This window comes from Barbus barbus (assembly GCF_936440315.1).
Source record: "Barbus barbus genome assembly, chromosome: 22".
NCBI lineage: Eukaryota > Metazoa > Chordata > Actinopteri > Cypriniformes > Cyprinidae > Barbus > Barbus barbus.
This window is the reverse complement of record NC_136750.1, coordinates 21,057,572-21,077,352: the sequence shown is the minus strand read 5'-3', so window position 1 is coordinate 21,077,352 and position 19,781 is coordinate 21,057,572. Positions and strand designations below refer to the sequence as shown.

General features: G+C 42.6%; 1 protein-coding gene across 1 annotated transcript in view; it reads left to right on the top strand.

Moving 5' to 3' along the window:
- The window catches only part of LOC306888596 (zinc finger protein 423), a 164,294-nt gene that overhangs the window by 71,414 nt on the left and 73,099 nt on the right, over positions 1–19,781 (top strand). Inside the window, exons 4-5 of the mRNA XM_079447023.1 lie at positions 10,271–13,704; positions 14,396–14,480. Of these exons, the coding sequence (XP_079303149.1) occupies positions 10,271–13,704; positions 14,396–14,480 (3,519 nt within the window). The remainder of the gene's footprint in view (positions 1–10,270; positions 13,705–14,395; positions 14,481–19,781) is intronic.

Sequence of the window (19,781 nt, the reverse complement as noted above, 5' to 3'; positions counted from 1 at the left end):
GAACAAAATTGCTCTGTTGGCTGTGGAGTCAAGACATTTACAAATATGATTAAAAGATGAATGTGAGACAAAACTACAGAATGTCACATTTTATTATTAGCCATTTCAACATATATATGTTTTACCAAATAAAAAGAACAGCACTTTTAGAGTTCATTCCACTCATTGATGTGAGAATAAGTATTGGGACAGTTGAACATAAGGCAGATATAAAAGATTAAAAGCTATTATTTAGTTGCAGATCCCTTGCGCACAATCACAGCAGTGAATCTGTGACCCATAGACATCACCAGACTCTTGGTCTCATCCTTTGAAACACCACCTCCACCATGCTTTACAGATGAGGCTGTATGCTTGGGATCATTGCAGTTCCCTTTTTTTCTCTACATTTTTGCTTTCCCATCACTTAGATAAAGGTTCATCGTTGTCTCATCGGTCCATAAACACAGTTCCAAAACTCTTCTGGCTCACCTTTGTGCTTTTTTGCAAACTCTAATCTTGCCTTTCTATTTTTGGTGCTGGTCAGAGGTTTGCATCTTGCTGTGTAGCATCTGTAATTCTGTGTCAAAGTCTCCTGAGGACAGTAAATTGTCAGAGCATCACCCCAGCTTTCTGGAAGTTGTTGGTGATTTTACAGACACGTCTTTTAGTATTAATTTTCACACCTTTTATGATTTGTCTGTCATCAACTACTGTTGTTTTCTCAGCCGATCAGGTCATTGTTGGTTTCCAAACTCTGGATTTCTCCATGCTCTTTGTTTTTGCTAGAGCTCTAACTGACTTCCTCTTTACTTTTAGCATCCAAATTGCTTGCTTTTCTCTCAAAGTCAGCCCCTCGTCTTCATCCTGGTTTGTGTGTGTCATCATCGAATGCAAGATTCAGAATGCAGAAGTAATGGATATCACTGATATGACACATTCCCTGCTTTTAATATCTGAAGAATTAATGCAACAGGAGACAGCTGATCACTTAGAAAGACCTGTGAGGCAATTTCCAATACTTATGCTCACATCAGATAGAGGGATGAAACTCTAAAAGTGCTGAACTTCTTAGCTGGTAAAACATGTATGTGTTGAATCACCCAATAATAAAATGTGACATTCTGTAGTTTTGTCTCATATTCATCTTTTAATCATATTTGTAAATGTATTGCCAACAGAGCAATTTTGTCTACTGTTCCAATACTTTTGGAGGGAACTGTGTATATATATATGTATATGTGTATATATATATATGTATATGTGTATATATATATATATGTATATGTGTATATATATATATATATATATATATATATATATATATATATATATATATATATATATGTGTATGTGTATATATATATATATATATATATATATATATATATGTGTATGTGTATATATATATATATATATATATATATATGTGTATGTATGTATGTATATATATATATATATATGTATGTATGCAAGATTCAAGATTTTTATTTGTCACATACAAAATTATACAGAGTACAACCAGCAGTTGTATAATTAAATAATTATGAAAAAAGAACAGCAATTGAAAATGCATAATTACATTTTCATTTTTTTACTATCACAAAGTAGACTAGGACTTCCATTAGTGCCCCTGCTAGTAGTCTGTATGTTTTATATTCTGATGAAATAGCAAGGGTCACTTTGTTAACAGAGGGAGCAGGTGAGCTTTAACCTAAACCTTTTTTTTTCGGAATCAGTTTTATCAAAAAGAGGCAGAATACAATGTGTGATCTGCTTAGAGGCCTGTCTGCCGCCTCCAAGAACAGATCATAGAGAAAAAGTCATAGACAGACGGGTACAGTAAGTGATGGGAGAAACGAACAGAGACGCATTTAAATACATTCACCTTCTCTCTCTCTCCTCTCTCCCATCTGTTATGCACAGGCTCTCTCGCTCTCACTCACAAAACACATACAAACACACGCAAATGCACATCTCAGTGATGAAGGGTCATGTTCCAGGTTATGTGAGGTAGATGTTTGTGTGTGTGTGGAACTTTAAAAGGGAACAAAGTGCTTGTTTAGCACCGCTTTCCTGCATGGCTAGGCAGGCAGCTGCTTCCCATTGACTTGGTTCACAGTGGGAACCTGACTGCATTCACTGTACACTCCCAACCAGTAAAACTTGTGACATACACAACTACCAGACAGAAGACAAAAAGAGCGATCAAGAGAGACATCAAATGAGTGCTGTCGCCAGAAAGTTTTCCAGGATGTTCTGTATATTTGACTCAAATCTGTTTTGTTTTTGTAGTCTGACCAGTTAAATAAATAAGTAATAACCAAACCATATCCATATGTGGATAAGATTAAAAACAAATTTAAAATTTTTTGTCACATAATTAACTACACTACCATTGATATTCATAATTTTTTTTAATGAAATTAAGACTTTTAATCTGTGAGGATGCATTAAATATACTTGGTTTCAAATAAATGCTGTTCTTTTAAACTTTATATTAATCAAAGAATAATTAATGTTTCCACATAAATATCAAGCAGCACAATTGATGATAATTAGAAATGTTTCAATAAGCACCAAATCAGCATATCAGAATGATTTTTGAAGGATCCTGTGACACTAATAACATTTAATAAAATATTGAAATAGAAAACATTTATTTTAAATTGTAATGATACTTCAGAGTATTGCTGTTTTACTGTAGTTTTGATTAAATAATTGCATCTATGATGAGCATAAGAGACTTCTTTTAACTTTTTAACTAATGTATGTGGTATTCATGATCTAATGAATGAGTGGGCGAGTCAGCCATTTGTGGATGAATGTGTAATATGAGTTCATAACTCAAAATTTCCCATTTTTCATCGTCTTTCCACAGCTATTTTTTGTTTTTGTATGAAAGTCAGGCAGTGTTCATCATTTCTAAAATGACAAGCCAGATAGAACAAACTTTCTTTCTCGCACACTCAGTTACATCGTCACTCTATTCTCAACCGAACGTAGCAAGTATAGCAAAGGGAGCCAAACTTTGAAGGAAAACAGCAAAAGAGAGAAAAGAGAGCGGCAGAAGCCAAACGTCTCATCTCTGATGCTGAAGTTGTGAAGAGGCTTGTTTTGGTACACTTCACATGTAATTAATCTGCAGCTGTTTAACAGTGTGGGCCCCCGCCGCTCGCGCAGACTGAGCAACACAAGAGTCAAACGGAGCTTAACCACTGCCAGTGCCCCTGTCGTCACGCAACCTCTCCCTCAGTCTTTATCTCGCCTTCATCTCACCTTCCCTCTCTCCGTCAGACACACACAGAGTACTTATGTTTCACCTTTGCGCCCCTAAAAATGCTTAGCGTGTAAATCATCCTCGCTAAAACGCCATTGGCTTTTCCGCATCTAAACATTATTAATGGCTGAAGGCTTTTAATTGGGTTTACAGCAACTTTATCTTCTGTAGAAAGGCTTTAGATGTGATTTCATCTGTGTGTGGTTAGTGTTTAAAGGAGTGTTCTGGGTTAAATACAAGGTAAGCTTTATCGGCAACATCTGTGGCATGCTCTCAATTACCATTGAAAATTATTTTGCTTCTCCAATTTATAAAGACAAAAAAGTGCTAACTGAATTTGACTTAAAGTAGAACTCTATATGGGGCAGTATTCTGCGGCACGAATTTCCATTGTAGATGTGAAAGTCAGTCTGTCTGAGTTGGAATTGTTTTCTGTAGTAATTCACAGCATCTGTTGCAGATGTTGAACAATGTCACAGAACCAAAACAATTTTTTTTTTCATTCATTAGCAAACTTTCAAGTCAGACTCCCTGTTCCAAATGATGTACTTGATATGTACCATTTGTAATTTTTGATTTCATAAGGGTGCACTTGAGTGCCTCGATTGGGGCTTCTATGCATCCTTGATGCACATTTTTGGGGAGTTTATGACCTGATTCGTGTTCAATTTTGATTCAGTTATTGAGGTTATTTAGATTTAGATTCAATTGCGATTTTATTTTATTTAATCCAGTTGATCTTTTACAGTAACTCTATTGTAAGGAACTGCCCAATCACTTTGATCACCGATTCACTTTGGTATAATTTCTGTTGTCTGTGTGTGTGTTTATTTTTTAATAAACATATGAATTAAATGATCTCTCTGCATAAAGTAGAGTGCATAGAGCAAAAATTTCCAAACTTTTTGCTACAAAAACAAAAACTTGATTGAAGGCATTGGGCCAAAAGCATTACTGTAAATCCAATTATATTATTGATACATTATGATATGGAATGGTGGGCCGAATCCGAGGTCACAGAGCTACACAGACCCTGGATAGACCCTCATTCTTCTGCCCATCATTTCCTGTCCTCTCTCCAGCCTCTCTTGTCATCATGTTAGCACTGCACCCATCTGTACAGCACTCTGTGGACTCTAGAGGTGAGTGAGTGGTCAGGCTCCAGAACGTGTTCCATTTCTCTTCCCTCACCTGGGGGTCGCCAGAGGGGAGATGGGGAGCAGGCTGTCAGCTGTCCTTGCCTTCCCAACCCCCTGCACCTCACCTTCTGCCCTGGGAATGAGTCCGGCTGCTCGGACGCTTATGGGCGCCAACTACTCCATATGGGCCGTGGGCAGCAAGAGTGTGTGTCCTCCAGGATTCCGGCCCCTGACAGACAGTCCGTCCTGTGACATCACTGCAGTACGCATATGTGTGTGTGTGCGCTAGGGTACATTTGAGTGTAAATACATGGGTTTCCTCCAGGATTATGGTTCCTGACAGACTGGCTACACAATGACATCACCTTGGCATGTGTTTGCGTGTTTGTGTCCTTTAGGAAAAGACCCCTAACAGACTGTGTCCCTGGAGCCCCCTGTAGGGTACCGAGAGCAATGCCAGGGGTCCTGCGAGCACAGACTGGAGAGTGTCAGCTTGATGGAGCAGAGACCGTTAGGGACGGCAAACATGAGTTTGTGTGTATGTGCATGTTTGTGTGTCCACTAGGACCAGGCCTCTGACAGACTGTCTCCCTTGAGCGGCGGTGGGGTACGGCAGAGGCAGAGAGTGTCAGCATAGAAACCCAAAGGAACACAGCAAAACAGTTGGGGAGAGAAATACAGGAGTCGGTTTGCTTGTGTGTGTATGTGTGTGTGTGTGTGTGTGTGTGTGTGTATGTTTCTTGGTGTGTATGTGTATTTCAGTTTCGGTAAACAGGTGTTTGGTCTCAGAGACTCTGCTCCCAGTGGACTGCTGGCCATGTGGTCAGTTCCTGTGTGCCGTCCCCCCTCCCTTCTTGTTCTCTCTCTCTTGTCCTCGCTCTTCCACTCTTTCTTACCCTCTTAGCAACATAGCTTTGTCCTCTGTTGTGTTTGGTTATGACTGTCCTGTTGTCTAGGGGAGAGAGGAAGGAAGGAAGATAGGGAAGGAGGTCTCCACAAGAAGTCCAGAAAAAGAAACGGGAGAGATGAACAGAGAGAATTAAGATGAACTGTCAGTAAAAACTCCTATCGTCCTATACTCTGGAAGCTGTTTTCCCCTGGCTCTTGCTTCAGGCCTGTCTGGCTGGTGTGCTGGGTTGCCCAGTGGGAGCCCGGGGTGGAAGTTGTTTTTCTGCCCCCTACAGTGTGTCTCTCCTGCCCCGGGCTGTGGGCAGAGGGCCAGGGGGAATGGGCTGTGAGCGGGGCAGGGGGGCTGCTGGGAAAGGTGGCGGTTTTGGGCAGGGGGCCATGCTCAAAGGTGGAGGGGGTGGAGGAGGGGTGAGAGGTAAGGGATGTGGAATGTGACAAGGTGAAGTGATAAGACTCAGGTCTAGTTAGACCACGATTGTACCAAATCGCTTTTCCCTATGTTGTTATATTGCAACATGTCGGAATGATTATATTTATGAGTTGAGTGCACATGAACACCACCTACAAGTCACCAGTAGGAAATTTGTTGCTTTTTTGTTTTTAAGCTTTGAATTTGAGTTCTGCAGCATGTTAAAAATTTAGGGCAGAATTGAATGAGTTTAATTATAAAAAGTTGTGTGTTTTGTTTCCATACAGTTACAGGCACTTTTGTCCTTACTTGTAGAATAAATAAATAAATAAAATGTTTTTTTTTTATTTTATTTTTTATAAAGTTGACAAGAAAATTTAACACAATAAATGTCACAAATGATTTGTTTACACTATCATAGTTTGTATTATGCACTGTTGATGTAAATAACAGTGATAAAGTTTGCCGATTTGCAGCATTAGGGATAGGCACCATTTTTAATCTGACATCTGACATAAAAATTCTTAGATGTAATGTCCATTCAATAGGTTGTAATATCTTTAGGTTCTAAGTCATGTCTAATCTTACCTTGTTGTTTTTTTGTTTCGGACTCTTTTGGAATGAGGTAAATTTTAGTGTTTCATCGGCTGAACAATTAGCGATATGAAACAACCTTGTACAGGCTCTACATCTAGCCATTTTTTTTTCAAATTTAATATGGCATTTACCCTTACTAAGGTCCATTACTATTATAATTAGCATAGCTTGAGGCTAACAGCATTAGCATGTTGACGTTTGCGGTCACTGATAACATACTTATACTTTAGAATAGGTTCTCGGTGTAGCTCTGAAATAAAACATTTGTGGAAAAAATATTAAGTTTCTCCAGCAAAAATACACAACATTTTGGTGCAAAATACAGTATTTCTGGTTTTCCATGACAGCACTTTCTGGGTATTTCTGAAGCAAATGATTCAACAAACATTTTAGGACAAAGTGAGATGTTAGTAGTGGCATCTAAACTAGATGGATGATGAGATTAATCAGGCCAAAACCAGAATGTTTGCCTTCATTTGTCAAGTTTGAATAGAATATGTTGGAATGAATGTGAAACTGGTTTAGTGTTGGTGCGGTTGTTGTCGAAGTGGGCATATTTAACCTCGTCTCCCATGTAGCATAAATTTCAGTGTGTTAATCATCGTGGAACGGCTGTATTGTTTTTGGATGGTGTGTTGTTCCAGAAGGGGAACAGCAGTGCTGTATGTCATAAGTGTGGGCCTGCTGTATATGCCTCCAAGCGCTAATGAACACACTAGCCTGTTTTGGCTCTGACGTTTGGCTCGTGTCGGTAGGAGCATTCACAAAATCCACAGCTCTGGTGTTGCGAGAGATGGAGGGGATCTCTTTTTTTTTTTTCTTTTTTTTTTTCTTCTCTATCTGGCTCCCACCCCCCTTCCTCTATCTGTCCTTGTGTCTGATAAAGAGGAGAGAGGACAGACATCAAGCCGAGCACATCTTCATTACCGTCTTCCACCACGCTTCCGGCCCCGCATGCCAGTGCTTTGGCTAGCCCATTAACTGGCCCGATGTGGTTCAGCCCAGTCAGGTCCGGTGGAGGCATGGGTGTCTGTGCAGGGTGGGGGGGACTGCTCTTGAACCTCCTAGAATTATCTGCAGATTAGGTGCTGGGGTGGCTGCCGCCATCACCATGTGTTTCTGTTATCACGGTCCCAATTACCAGTCCCCGTTCGAGGCGGGGTAGCAGGCCCATCCCTGGACATCAGAATGTGTCCTTCTGCCAGTCCTGTCTTCCCATTCTTCCCTCCCTCGCTACACCCTTCCATCCTGTGCTCCACCCCTCCACATGGGACAGGCTGGCAAGGAGAAGGCCAGCGCCAGGGGCAACCACCAGAGCAGCCTGTTAATTTGGTAATGAGTCACAACATGAAAGAAAGTTTGGGGATGGAATGTGGAACAAGTGAGAAACAAACTGTCAGAGAGGGAGAAAATTTGAAAAGAAAAGGAAGGTCGGTCAAGCCTGTAAATGTGGAAAGAACAGGAGCATGGAAGGAGCCCCATGTTTTCGTGCCCGCTCCAGTTGCCAGTTCTTGTCTCTTTCTCTGTCTCCCCCCTCACTTTTTTCTTTCTGTTTCTTTTCTAATTTAACTTTTCATTGAAATTTCTTACCCTGTTTAGTGCTCTTGCCAAGTCCCCCGGCGGACAGATGACAAAAGCCCCCTAAAAGCCATGTGATCTTCCATTTTCCGACAGCCACACTTCTGAGGATTAAAGCTATTTAATGACTATAATCTCCCTCTTTCTCAAAAGTGATTTCTCACATTCTGTCGCAGTCAGAGGGATTGCAAAAGCATTAATAGATTTATAATTCGCCAGAATGACCACATGTGCCAGGAGGTTTTTTTTTTCTTTTGGGCTCCATTCTTTTCCTCTACTCTGCCTCTTTTTTCCCTCCTTTTTTCTGGCTCTGAACTCAAGCAAGTGTTTCTTTGTATCTCTTGCACTGTGGTACATGTCTGTGTCTCAGCAGGACGGCCTACCTGTCAGTCGGCACCCCCACCATCACCACCATACCCGCCCCCTCTCACCTCCACAGTGGCTGGATCAGAGAATGGCCTGTCAGGGACCACGGTCTCATTGTGCAGCCAAAGAATTCACCACGGTTAAGTCCCTTATGGGCTTTTCATCTGGGCTCTTTCATTGGACCACTGCAACTCTTTCTCTCCCATGTTGCAAGGGTTTTAGGTTGTGTTGGGATGGCTCTTATCCTGATGCGGACACAAAAGCATGAGAACAGAACATGGGGAGGGCTCTGTACTTGAAGGAGGGAGGGGAAAGTGGCAGAGGAGGTGTGTGAGAGGTGGGCCGAGATGTCTTGTGCTAAATGTAATCTGAGAAAGTGAGTGAGACTGAAACAGAAAATGAAAGGGGTACAGAAGAGGGTACACATGGGCACAAACATGAGTACTTTCTTTTTTTTTATTAGACATTTCTGTGTTTATTCTTGTCCCTTTGTTTGTATTCTCTCTCTATTTTTTATTTTAGTTGATATATTAGTTAAAAGACAACACATTTATAGTTTTGTTTTGTATTAAAAATGGCATAAGCTAAAAAACTTAGTGAAATCATCCTTTCAAGAAGTGAATTTTTAAAACATTTTCTTTCTTATATTCTGTTTAACAGCAGGGGAAGTAAATTCCCTCATAAAGCTTGAGATGCCAAACATAATTTATTAAATACTTAAATGGTAAATCTGAATCTGAATTACCTTAATCTGGAAAAGGCTCCCATTTGATAGAATGACCTCTTTAAGTATTTTCCTGATGTCACACGTTCTTCTCTTATTTTACTCCTTTACTGATATCTCTATTTTTAACTTTTACTTTACTCCAGCTCTGAATTCATTTTTCGCTTAGAGCTAAATTCATAATTCACGGTTTTACACATTTCTACCCACAAACCCCCGTGGAGATTTATTTGTTCTGCACAGCACCTACATTTTAAAGTGGATCGATTCATCACTTGAATTTATTTTCTACAAATTCTGCTGTGCTCACCTTTGTGTAATGGGAGAGTAGTGGGCGGAAGTGAAATCCTACAACTGCCATATGGAGTTGAAGTTATTAGTTTATGCAATACACGCTGAGGTGATGCACTTTCTTTGTTCTTTTTTTCCTTTTCCCTTTTCCCATTGCGTTGGGTCGTAGATTGTGACTCTGTTTCAGTGGGTTTTTCATTTCTAATTAGAATACTGAGCATAGGAGGCCATTGTTACATTTGGCTTGTGAGTGCGGATGGAGCTTTTAGGGGATGTGGAGCGTTATCCTCTGTAAACATACATTTTTTTGGGATCTGTTATACCAGAGGCTTTTTCAACGCATTAAAAGTGAACATACAACTTAAGCAAAAAAAATAAATTTATTTTAAAAATAAAGCAAACAAACAGTGCACTGATAGAAAATTCTGTGTTTGTCTGAGCCGCAGTGGGACTTTGTGCTCGCAGCATCCCTGCTCAATAAGTCATGAGCTCTCTCCCTTGCTTTCCTTCGGAGTCTGCTAGTTGAGATGCTAAATAGATGACGTGTGGACTGTGTCAGGCCCCATCAGATTGCACAAAGCAGGACAGAATTAAGAGCAACCCGCTTTGTATATCTTTGTATAATATATGCCTGCATTAATCTAGACTGGCCGTGTGTTTGCACGAACAGTAAAAAAACACAAATAATCCAGTGCTATGATTTTGTATGCGTTGTCCAGTAAGAGGGCCTTCCTTTCTGAATGTGCTCTAATCACTTTTGAGAAGCTTTTCAATCTGGTGACCAAATGAAATGTAATGAAAATATGAGAATGCAGATCCAAATCTGGGGGATATGGGCATGAGCTTGTTTGCTGAGGGAAGATAAGAGGATAAAAAAATACATCTTTGTCCTTATTTCTCTACTCCTTTGGGGTTTGCTGTCTTTAGTTCTTTGCTTCTATTTTGATATTTTCTCTGCCTCTTTAACATTTTAATTCTGTCTGTGTTTTGCATTGCAGATGGTGATGATGACCCGGGGCTCTCCTGGGTGGCGTCCTCTCCCTCTAGCAAAGACGTGGCATCGCCGTCACAGATGCTAGGGGATGGCTGCTGCGATATGGGCATGGGCACAGGGGAGGAAGAAGGGGGCTCTGGCCTGCCTTATCCCTGCCAGTTCTGCGACAAGTCCTTCAGTCGCCTCAGCTACCTGAAGCGCCACGAGCAGATCCACAGTGACAAGCTGCCCTTCAAATGCACCTTCTGCAGTCGTTTGTTCAAACACAAGCGCAGCCGTGATCGTCACGTCAAGCTGCACACCGGTGACAAGAAGTACAGTTGCCAGGAATGCGAGGCAGCATTTTCTCGCAGCGATCATCTCAAGATCCACCTCAAGACACACAGTTCCAGCAAACCATTCAAGTGCAGCATTTGCAAGCGTGGTTTCTCTTCCACCTCCTCTCTCCAGAGCCACATGCAAGCTCATCGGAAGAACAAGGAACACCTGGCAAAGAAAGACCAGGGTAAGCGAGATGGATCTAACAGTGATGTAGCTGACCAGGACCAGGACCTATACATGTGCGATTACTGTGAGGAGACATTCAGTCAGACAGATGAACTTGAGAAACACGTGCTGACGCAGCATCCCCAGCTCTCAGACCGCGCAGAGCTTCAATGCATCCACTGCCCTGAAATCTTCAGCGATGAAGGCACTCTACTCACCCATATTGACAGAACGCATGCCAACAAGAAACACAAGTGTCCCATGTGCGCTGAGCAGTTCCCATCTGTAGAGGATGTCTATTGCCATCTTGACAGCCACCGGCAGCCAGACTCCAGCAACCACAGTGTCAGTCCTGATCCAGTCTTGGGAAGTGTGGCATCAATGAGCAGCGCTACCCCTGATTCCAGTGCCTCCCTGGAGAGAGGATCAACCCCAGACTCCACCCTTAAGCCTGGACAGAGCAGACGAAAGCTTGCACCTTCTTCTGATCATGATGATGGAAGCTGGTCAGGCAAAGTGACCTACAGTTGTCCATATTGCTCCAAGAGAGATTTCAACAGCCTGGCTGTCCTGGAGATTCATCTGAAGACTATCCATGCAGACAAGCCTCAGCAGAGCCACACTTGCCAGTTATGTCTGGAAACCCTGCCTACTCTCTATAACCTTAATGAGCATGTGCGCAAAGCACATACATCCAGTGGGAACTCTGCATCAAACTTTCCCCTTCTGCAGTTCAGTAACGTTTCGGCCTTTCATTGCAACTACTGTCCTGACATGTTTGCAGACATCAACAGCCTGCAAGAGCACATTCGTGTTTCTCACTGCTTATCTGGTGGTGGTGTTGTTGCTGGATCCACCACTTTGGAGGGAAACCATGCTTTCTTCTGCAACCAGTGCTCCATGGGTTTCCTTACAGAGTCCTCACTCACTGAGCACATCCAACAGACCCATTGCAGCAGTGGGGGAGGTGTGACCAAGATGGAGTCCCCAGTCTTGCAGCCATCGCAGTCCTTCATGGAAGTGTATTCTTGCCCTTACTGCACCAACTCACCCATCTTCGGTTCCCTCCTCAAACTCACTAAACACATTAAGGAGAATCACAAGAATATCCCACTCGCCAACAACAAGCGCAAAGTCAAAGTGGCAGATTTGAGCCCAGCCTCATCTGACGTGGAGATATCCTCGCCCAAACGCCATAGGGTAACTGGTGACAGCACTCCAGCAGTTGCTAATGGAGACTATCCCTGCAATCAGTGTGACCTTCGATTCACCAGCTTTGAGGGCTTCCAAGCCCATCTCAAGTCCCACCTGGAACTGTTACTGAGGAGGCAGTCTTGCCCACAATGTAACAAAGAGGACTTTGATTCTCAAGAGGCACTGCTTCAGCACTTGACTATTCACTACACCACCACTTCCACTCAGTATGTCTGTGAGAGCTGTGACAAACAGTTCTCTTCTGTAGACGATCTGCAAAAGCACTTGCTAGACATGCATACCTTTGTGCTGTACCACTGCACACTGTGTCAGGAGGTCTTTGATTCAAAGGTGTCCATACAAGTCCACCTGGCCGTCAAGCACAGCAATGAGAAGAAAATGTATCGCTGTACGGCCTGTGCTTGGGACTTCCGCAAAGAAAGTGACCTGCAGTTACACGTGAAGCACAGTCATTTGGGTCACCCTACCAGTACCGGGGCAACTGGAAAAGCCCGCAAATGCATATTCTGTGGGGAGACCTTTGGCACAGAAGTGGAGCTCCAGTGTCACATCACTACTCACAGTAAAAAGTATAACTGCCGGCTCTGTGGGAAGGCCTTCCACGCCATTGTACTTTTGGAAAGACATCTCAGAGAGAAGCACTGCATTTTTGATGGAGGAAATGGCAATGGAAATGGAGGAAGCCAAAATGGAACGCCCAATGGTGTGACTCAAAGCTCTAAGCGTTCCACAGCAGGATCGACTGCAGCTGCTGAGCAAGCAGATTTGCAGAACATGCTATTAAAAGGAGGAAATCAGGAAACAGCGAACAGCCATGAAGCTAGCGGTGGTGAAGAGGAGCTTGATGCCTCAGAGCCAATGTATGCCTGCGACATCTGTGGTGCAGCCTACACCATGGAGTCTCTGCTTCAAAATCACCGCCTACGAGACCACAATATCAGGCCTGGTGAGGACGATGCAGGCACAAGAAAAAAGAAGGCCGACTTCATCAAGGGTAACCACAAGTGCAATGTTTGCTCACGGACCTTCTTTTCTGAGAACGGCTTGAGGGAACATGCTCAGACGCACCGTGGCCCAGCAAAACACTACATGTGTCCCATCTGCGGCGAACGCTTCCCTTCACTTCTTACTCTCACTGAGCACAAGGTCACCCACAGCAAGAGCCTGGACACAGGCACCTGCCGTATCTGTAAGATGCCCCTGCAGAGTGAGGAAGAGTTTATTGAGCACTGCCAGATGCACCCTGACCTGAGGAACTCCCTCACAGGCTTCCGCTGTGTAGTTTGCATGCAAACTGTCACTTCAACGCTCGAACTGAAGATTCATGGAACTTTTCACATGCAGAAGCTCTCGTCTTCTGGGGTCAGTGGCGGAGGAGGAGGATCAGCCTCATCATCTCCCAATGGCCAGCTGCAGGCCCACAAACTCTATAAATGTGCCCTGTGTCTCAAAGACTTCAAGAATAAGCAAGAACTGGTCAAGATAGATGTGAACGGCCTGCCTTATGGTCTTTGTGCTGGCTGCATGAGTCGAGGTACAAATGGCCAATCCCCAACTGTTGTTGTCACCCCACAAGAGGCTGGGGAGAAGGGCACCACTGGACTGCGCTGCCCAGAGTGTGCTGTTAAATTTGAGACCCTGGAAGACCTGGAAAGCCACGTTCAGGTGGACCATCCCGAGATGAGCCCTGAAACCAGTGGAGCTAAGAAAGTTACCGATGCTTCACCTGTCCCTAAAGTAAGTGTCAAAGCCTCACCCTCATGATAATCTGATAAAACTGTCTCAATTATATGTACTTTTGTCTGAAAAGTGTACTTGATAGTTCAATATGAAAATAGAAGATCAAAGATGACTCTTAGCCATTGTCAACAAGCATTGGGCTGTTTGACAGAAATGTTCTATCACAAAATGGTTTTGTATTTTCTTAGGGTATTTTTTAGGTCATTTGAGGTTTTCCTCTAGTTCTCAAATTTGTGTTCTTTCTCTACCTTTTCTCTTTTTGTGTTTCTTTTCCTATTATCCCTTTTCTTTTGGCAGTTCAAAGAAGAATTTTATGCAATTTCTTTTGAAAAAAGGAGACATTGCCAGCAACCATTTTCTGGCAGTATTTTTAGTGTATAAGTTCCCTGTGTTCCCAAAGTGTTCTGAGTCAAAGAGAGATGTGTGAATTCATGGCTACATTACTACTGGCCCCAGAGGGTTCAGCAGCCTCATCCTGCTGGGCTATTGTACAGCCTGTTCGCTTCACTAGATATTGACAGTGAACTTCCAGGGACGCTCAATCTTTACCTGTGCTTTTGTCTCAGCTCAGTGTAACAGATAGGAGAATCTCTGCCTTTTCCCCTCTCGTTGCAGCATAGGATAGGTGTGTAGAGAATTAAAAAAAGCCTTTTCTATGTGACTTCCAATCCTGTATCTTTCTTTGTAGAAGAAGACGTATCAGTGCATCAAATGCCAAATGACCTTTGAGACAGAACGAGAGATCCAGATCCATGTTGCCAATCATATGATCGGTAAGTCAACCTCATAGTTTCCTTTGCTAGTGCGCGTGCGTTCGTGTGCATTTTTGTGTGTGTTTGGCTGCTTGCCAGTTGCTCCTCCTGCTTTCCTACCCTTATTTGCTGCCTTAGTCTTGCCCCAGCACTCTCTCTCACTCCCTGCACACAGGTGTGAGACAGACAGGTGAAATGAACAGCTCTATTTCTGGAAGTGCAGACATCGCTCTCAACAGCTGTTCCATTGTTTAACACTTGACTACGCAGCTGAGGCCTCGGCTGCAGGTCTGATTGCTCTGTTAACTCTTCACCATGCAGCCGAGACCAGGACTGCAGGTCTCGTTCCTTCAGCAAAGGCCAACAAACAATTAGGATCTCTTTTATTCCCCTTCATTTCATTCCTGTAGCCTGTCGTGGACAATTACATGCATTTTGCTTTTTGTTGCAGATATTTTACGACTAGAGTAACTACGTGTGTACGTGGAGGGGGTGTTATTTACCAATGTTGGAATTCTAATTATGATAGGTTAGGTGGACTAATAAAGGGCTCTATGGCTTATGTTATAGGAATGCATTTCCTCAAATACTGTCATGCCATAGAGTGCTGGGTGGGACTTGTTAATGATTGGCTCCTAGTGGATGATATTTTCCATCCTGTGTTTCTTGTTTCTTTGGCTAGTGGCCCTGGCTGCATTGTATGAGCTTAACTGAACAGTTCCTCTGAAGTTGTTTTATATGCCTCCTCCCTTGGTGTTGTTATTCTTTGAGTAATAATTGCTGCTGCAGCACACTGTAGTATAGATTAACGAGCTGGGCCTGTGAGTAATTTCACAGAACAAACGGCGCAATGCTCTGAGCCTGAGCAACTTCCCGGCCTTCTCCAGACCTGACAGCCGATACTAGAACGGAGCCGCCTGATATATTCTTAGAGTCCTAGTGAGCATGCTGCATCTGTCTTTAGAAAGGCCATTGTGCCTAACCACATAGACTTGTGTGTGGTGTGTGTGTGTGTTCGCAATCTACACTTTTCTTTTTGTCTGTCCTTATTTTAGGTGGGAGGAATTTTGAGTTTAATACAAGGGCCCTTCGGTTCCATGTTCATTTTCTCCTTCATATAATGAGCATGGAAGTGCTTAGCACCCAATTATTCCCATATTAACCACCCTGACTTTAACCTCCCATCCACCTATCTCTCTCCCATCCCTCTTTCCCATCTCACCTGACCCTTCACCATTCAATCATAGCCTAACTGCATCCAACCTGCCCAATCTCAGACCAACACAATCCAATTTGGACCACGCTGAGTGCTCTCTCCTTTCATCCCTCCATCCTCTCTCTCCTCTCTCTCTTTTCCTCTCTGAAGATACTGATGCTAGAGATAAAGGCTGCGTGTGAGACAGCAAGGCGGATCGTATGTCTCTCCCCATCGCCATGAAGGGAATTTTGGGTTAATTAACATCATAATTGTCAGAAAAGCTGGAGGAGATTAATTATGGAATTGAGGCAGATTATTTTAAGTGCCGTTGTTATTTTATTATTTTTTCCACCCCTCTTCAAAGATTGATGACGTCTTTGAATAATGAAAAGGGAGTCGTGTATTAACCTTTATCAGACTCTGCGTTAGGCGCCAGAAAATTGAAGCGAGATCACAAAGGAGTTCTAGATTTAGCGCTTTTGCACTCTGTCTTCCTCTTTCTTTTTGAGATTACGAAGCAATCATTAAATAGCTACACTATCTGTCAGCTTTGATATATGACTAGTGAGGCTATTATAAGACTTTGATATTTTAGCCCGTCTTTTATGCTGGAATTTACAAGCATGCACAGTGCTCTTTTTCTTCTTTTTTTTCTCTTTTTACATATCCTTATACAGCAGGTATACTTGCATCAATCATCTCTGTGATCACTTGTAAAATATTTGGAGTGACCAAGGTCCAGATAACAGTAATGAGACTTTATTTTTATGTGGCTGTATGTAGACTGACAACCACAACCAGCCTCATACTTTAATCACAGTCATAAGTGCTGGTCAGATTTTAAAAGCCCTTTTCCAATTTCTAGAACAATGTAGTTGAAATCAATTTAGACATGTTATTTATGCACAAATGCATTTATAAAAATATCTGTCGTTAATGTCTTAAGCAATTATTCACTATAATTCATGTTAAGTCAAGAATGGTCCTTTCTTATAATAATTGTATGCTACAATTTAGGAATCAGTCATTTTGTTGACAGCCTCATTTATATTATGTGTGCTTTCTGATTTGTCACGTCAATATCAAACAATTACTGAAATAGCTGAATTTTGACAGCAAATGGACTCATTGTAGTTTCACTGTGACATATATTTAATTGTTGCTGATTATTTGACTTGAACTTTTAGTGTTTTGCTTTTGAGTGAGCATTTAGTAGGCTACATGTTCTTCTCCTGCCGTGTTAAATAGAACAGTTTAGCTTTGTGCTTTTTCCTCACAGTTTGGCAGCTGTGGAAATCGTACGAATCTGATCTCTCCGCCTCCCGTGTTTCATCAGTGCTTTCACTATGCATATTCATGTGTGCATCTCTGCCAAAAGCAGCTGTGTGTGTGAGTGTGGTCGTTGCATATACGTTGAATGTAGTTGATGTGTGGAAGTCCCTATGCATTCCTACCCACACATGCTTGCTCTTATATATGATTGGCACATCTGATAAAAGCTTGCATACACAGACAGACACAATCTGTCAACCTCCAGCGTTTTGTTTGCAACATCCTCCCTGCTTGTGGATAGACAGACACACGGTTCCCAGTTTCAGTCATCCTACCTTTTTGCCAGGGTGTGATCATACCTCACCTAGCCCCCCCCTCCCTTCCCTTCCCCTTCCTCTCACTCTTTCCCGCTCCGTTCCCCTCCCCTCTCTCGCTCTCACAGTCACCAGTAGGCTGAGGTGACACCTCATCTCAATCAGTTTACCTCCTCAAACTTGCAACATCTGCTCCCCTCTTCCTCTCCTCTCCTCTTTTCTCTTGTGTCCTTCCTGTGAGCGCCCCACCACAGCGTGAGCATGCTGCCTGTGTCATTTTCTGTACCGTCACTTTGCTCCGCCGGCAGCCCAAGAGGAACATGCACCAATCACGAGAGACTTTCCACCCACAAATAAAAAACCCCCCAAAAAAACCAACACACACACACCTTTAACATTCGTTTTACACACCTGAAGGCTTCCTAAGGCATGCTTCAGGTGGTTAGGGCACCTTGAGGTTTTGTGACTTGATCTTTAATTTAGGTTTAGATTATGTTGGTGTCGTTTCAAATCTTCGCCGCCTGCGTTTTCATGTAAGCGGCGTTGAGCATAGGTAAGGGAATCGATAAAGATTTCGAGCTGTTGCGGTTTGCTGCAAAAGAGCTTGATTACACTGAGATGGGAGGGGTGGAAAAAGCCTAGTGTTTTAATTAATCCGACTAGTGAGGCAGGCGAATGCGATCAGAGCTCCGTTCTCCAGGAGGCGGTGAGCCTGGAGGAATGTGGGTTTATTTTTCCCTGCCTGTTGATTGAAGCCGTGTGATTATTTAATGTAGACGTTTGTCTCTGTGCGGAGAGACCGCGTAACGATTTTCCTTAGCACGGAGGCGGCAATCCGCGTGTACGGGAAAAATGAATTTCATTAGCGCTGCCCTGATTTCATCAAACAACCGACTGCTCCAGACTGCACCGGGTCATGCAGACTTTTATTTACTGTGTGGTTTTTATACTGCATTATCATTAGTTTCATGTTGCAGTGATCGTCTCTTCAGCTTCTGTTCAGGTTCTTCTCTTATTGGCTCAAGGCTCTGTCAACCTGCAAAGCGGTCGCATCCCATTGGTCTGTTTGAACTTGACTAATTTTTTTTAAATTCTGAAAATAAATGATCTTTTCTGAAATGGAGACTTTCTACTGCACACTGTGATTCAGATATATGTAAAACCCGAATAGGGTTTTTACACAACCCAAGCCATCTAAAAAAAATTATATTTATTATACATGCAGCTTTTTATGGCCTCATATTAATTGCCATACTATATTAAGTGTTTGTAGTCTAATTTGTCACACTACAGGGCTATTTGTGGGAAAACCGTAGTGAATGAATCTCTCTGACTTACCAGAGAAACAGAATCCTGGCAATAACAGTAATATTTTCTCACCCCATCTGGAAGCACACACTCCATAATGTGGAGCCGGTGTAAAACCTCTCATTTCCCCTGTGAGGAGACAGATACTGCACTACACATTTCACTGCCCCACACCAAGACCTGTCTCAGCCATGACACAAGGCTGGACTGAAGGAGTAGAGCTGAGAATTGTGGTGCGTTGTGGCATTTATTTGTGTGACTGCTGATGGAATGTAAAGAGACTGTTATAGAGGGAATCTAAACAGGCTGATAAATAGAGTACACGATGTGCTCTGATGTTATATTTCACCCAGTTTACCCTAACATAAAAACTGGCATTATTTACTTTGAGGTCATTTTTTTGCCACATATAAAGAAAGAATACATAAAAATGCTGAAAATAAAATATATAATTTGATTCACATTTAGTGTTTTTAAATTATGCACACACACACACACAATAAAACTATTTCTAGAATTTTATGTTCTCTTTTCTAAAAATAATTTCAAAACATTTTTAATTGTAAACCTTATAAACACCTTGTAAATAAATGACAGAATCTTCATTGTTGTGTGAACTATCCCTTTATTTCACTCCATTATGGGTCAGAATACAGCATGCATGCTTATGCAGGTGTGCATCATAAAAGTTCCTCAGCATCTATCTAATAAAGCAAAAAAGATTTAAAATTACACTTTGGCAGTACATGAAAGTACATAAAAGACGCCATTTTGATTTGTTCCTGTAATGACAGGAGTGCAGATGAAAATGAGAAGGGAAGCTCGATCCAACTCAGTGAGTTTATATTCATATTAATATAACAGAACCCCTCTGAGCCAGGCTGTTAGTTTGAGGGCAAAAAGATGTCGTGTCCCACTGTCGGGCCACCCTGACGGGGATGTGTCACAGGCATCTCAGTGCACTGCTTTTAATTTTAGTCTTCATTTAGCACAGCACCCCTTGATGATCACCTCTGCGCTGCCGCGCACCCTGCTGGCGGGGGGAGAGCCGACGCAAGCGCGCACTTTTGAGAGCGAATGCTAGAAATCACACGCAAACATATACGTACATACACACTCTCACACCTGCAGGGGGCACCCTGTGGGTCTACAGCTGCGCAGCGGAAAACAATAAAACCTGCAGGAAAAACATCCCTTGTGCTCCTGAGAGACCTTCACACACAAAAGATT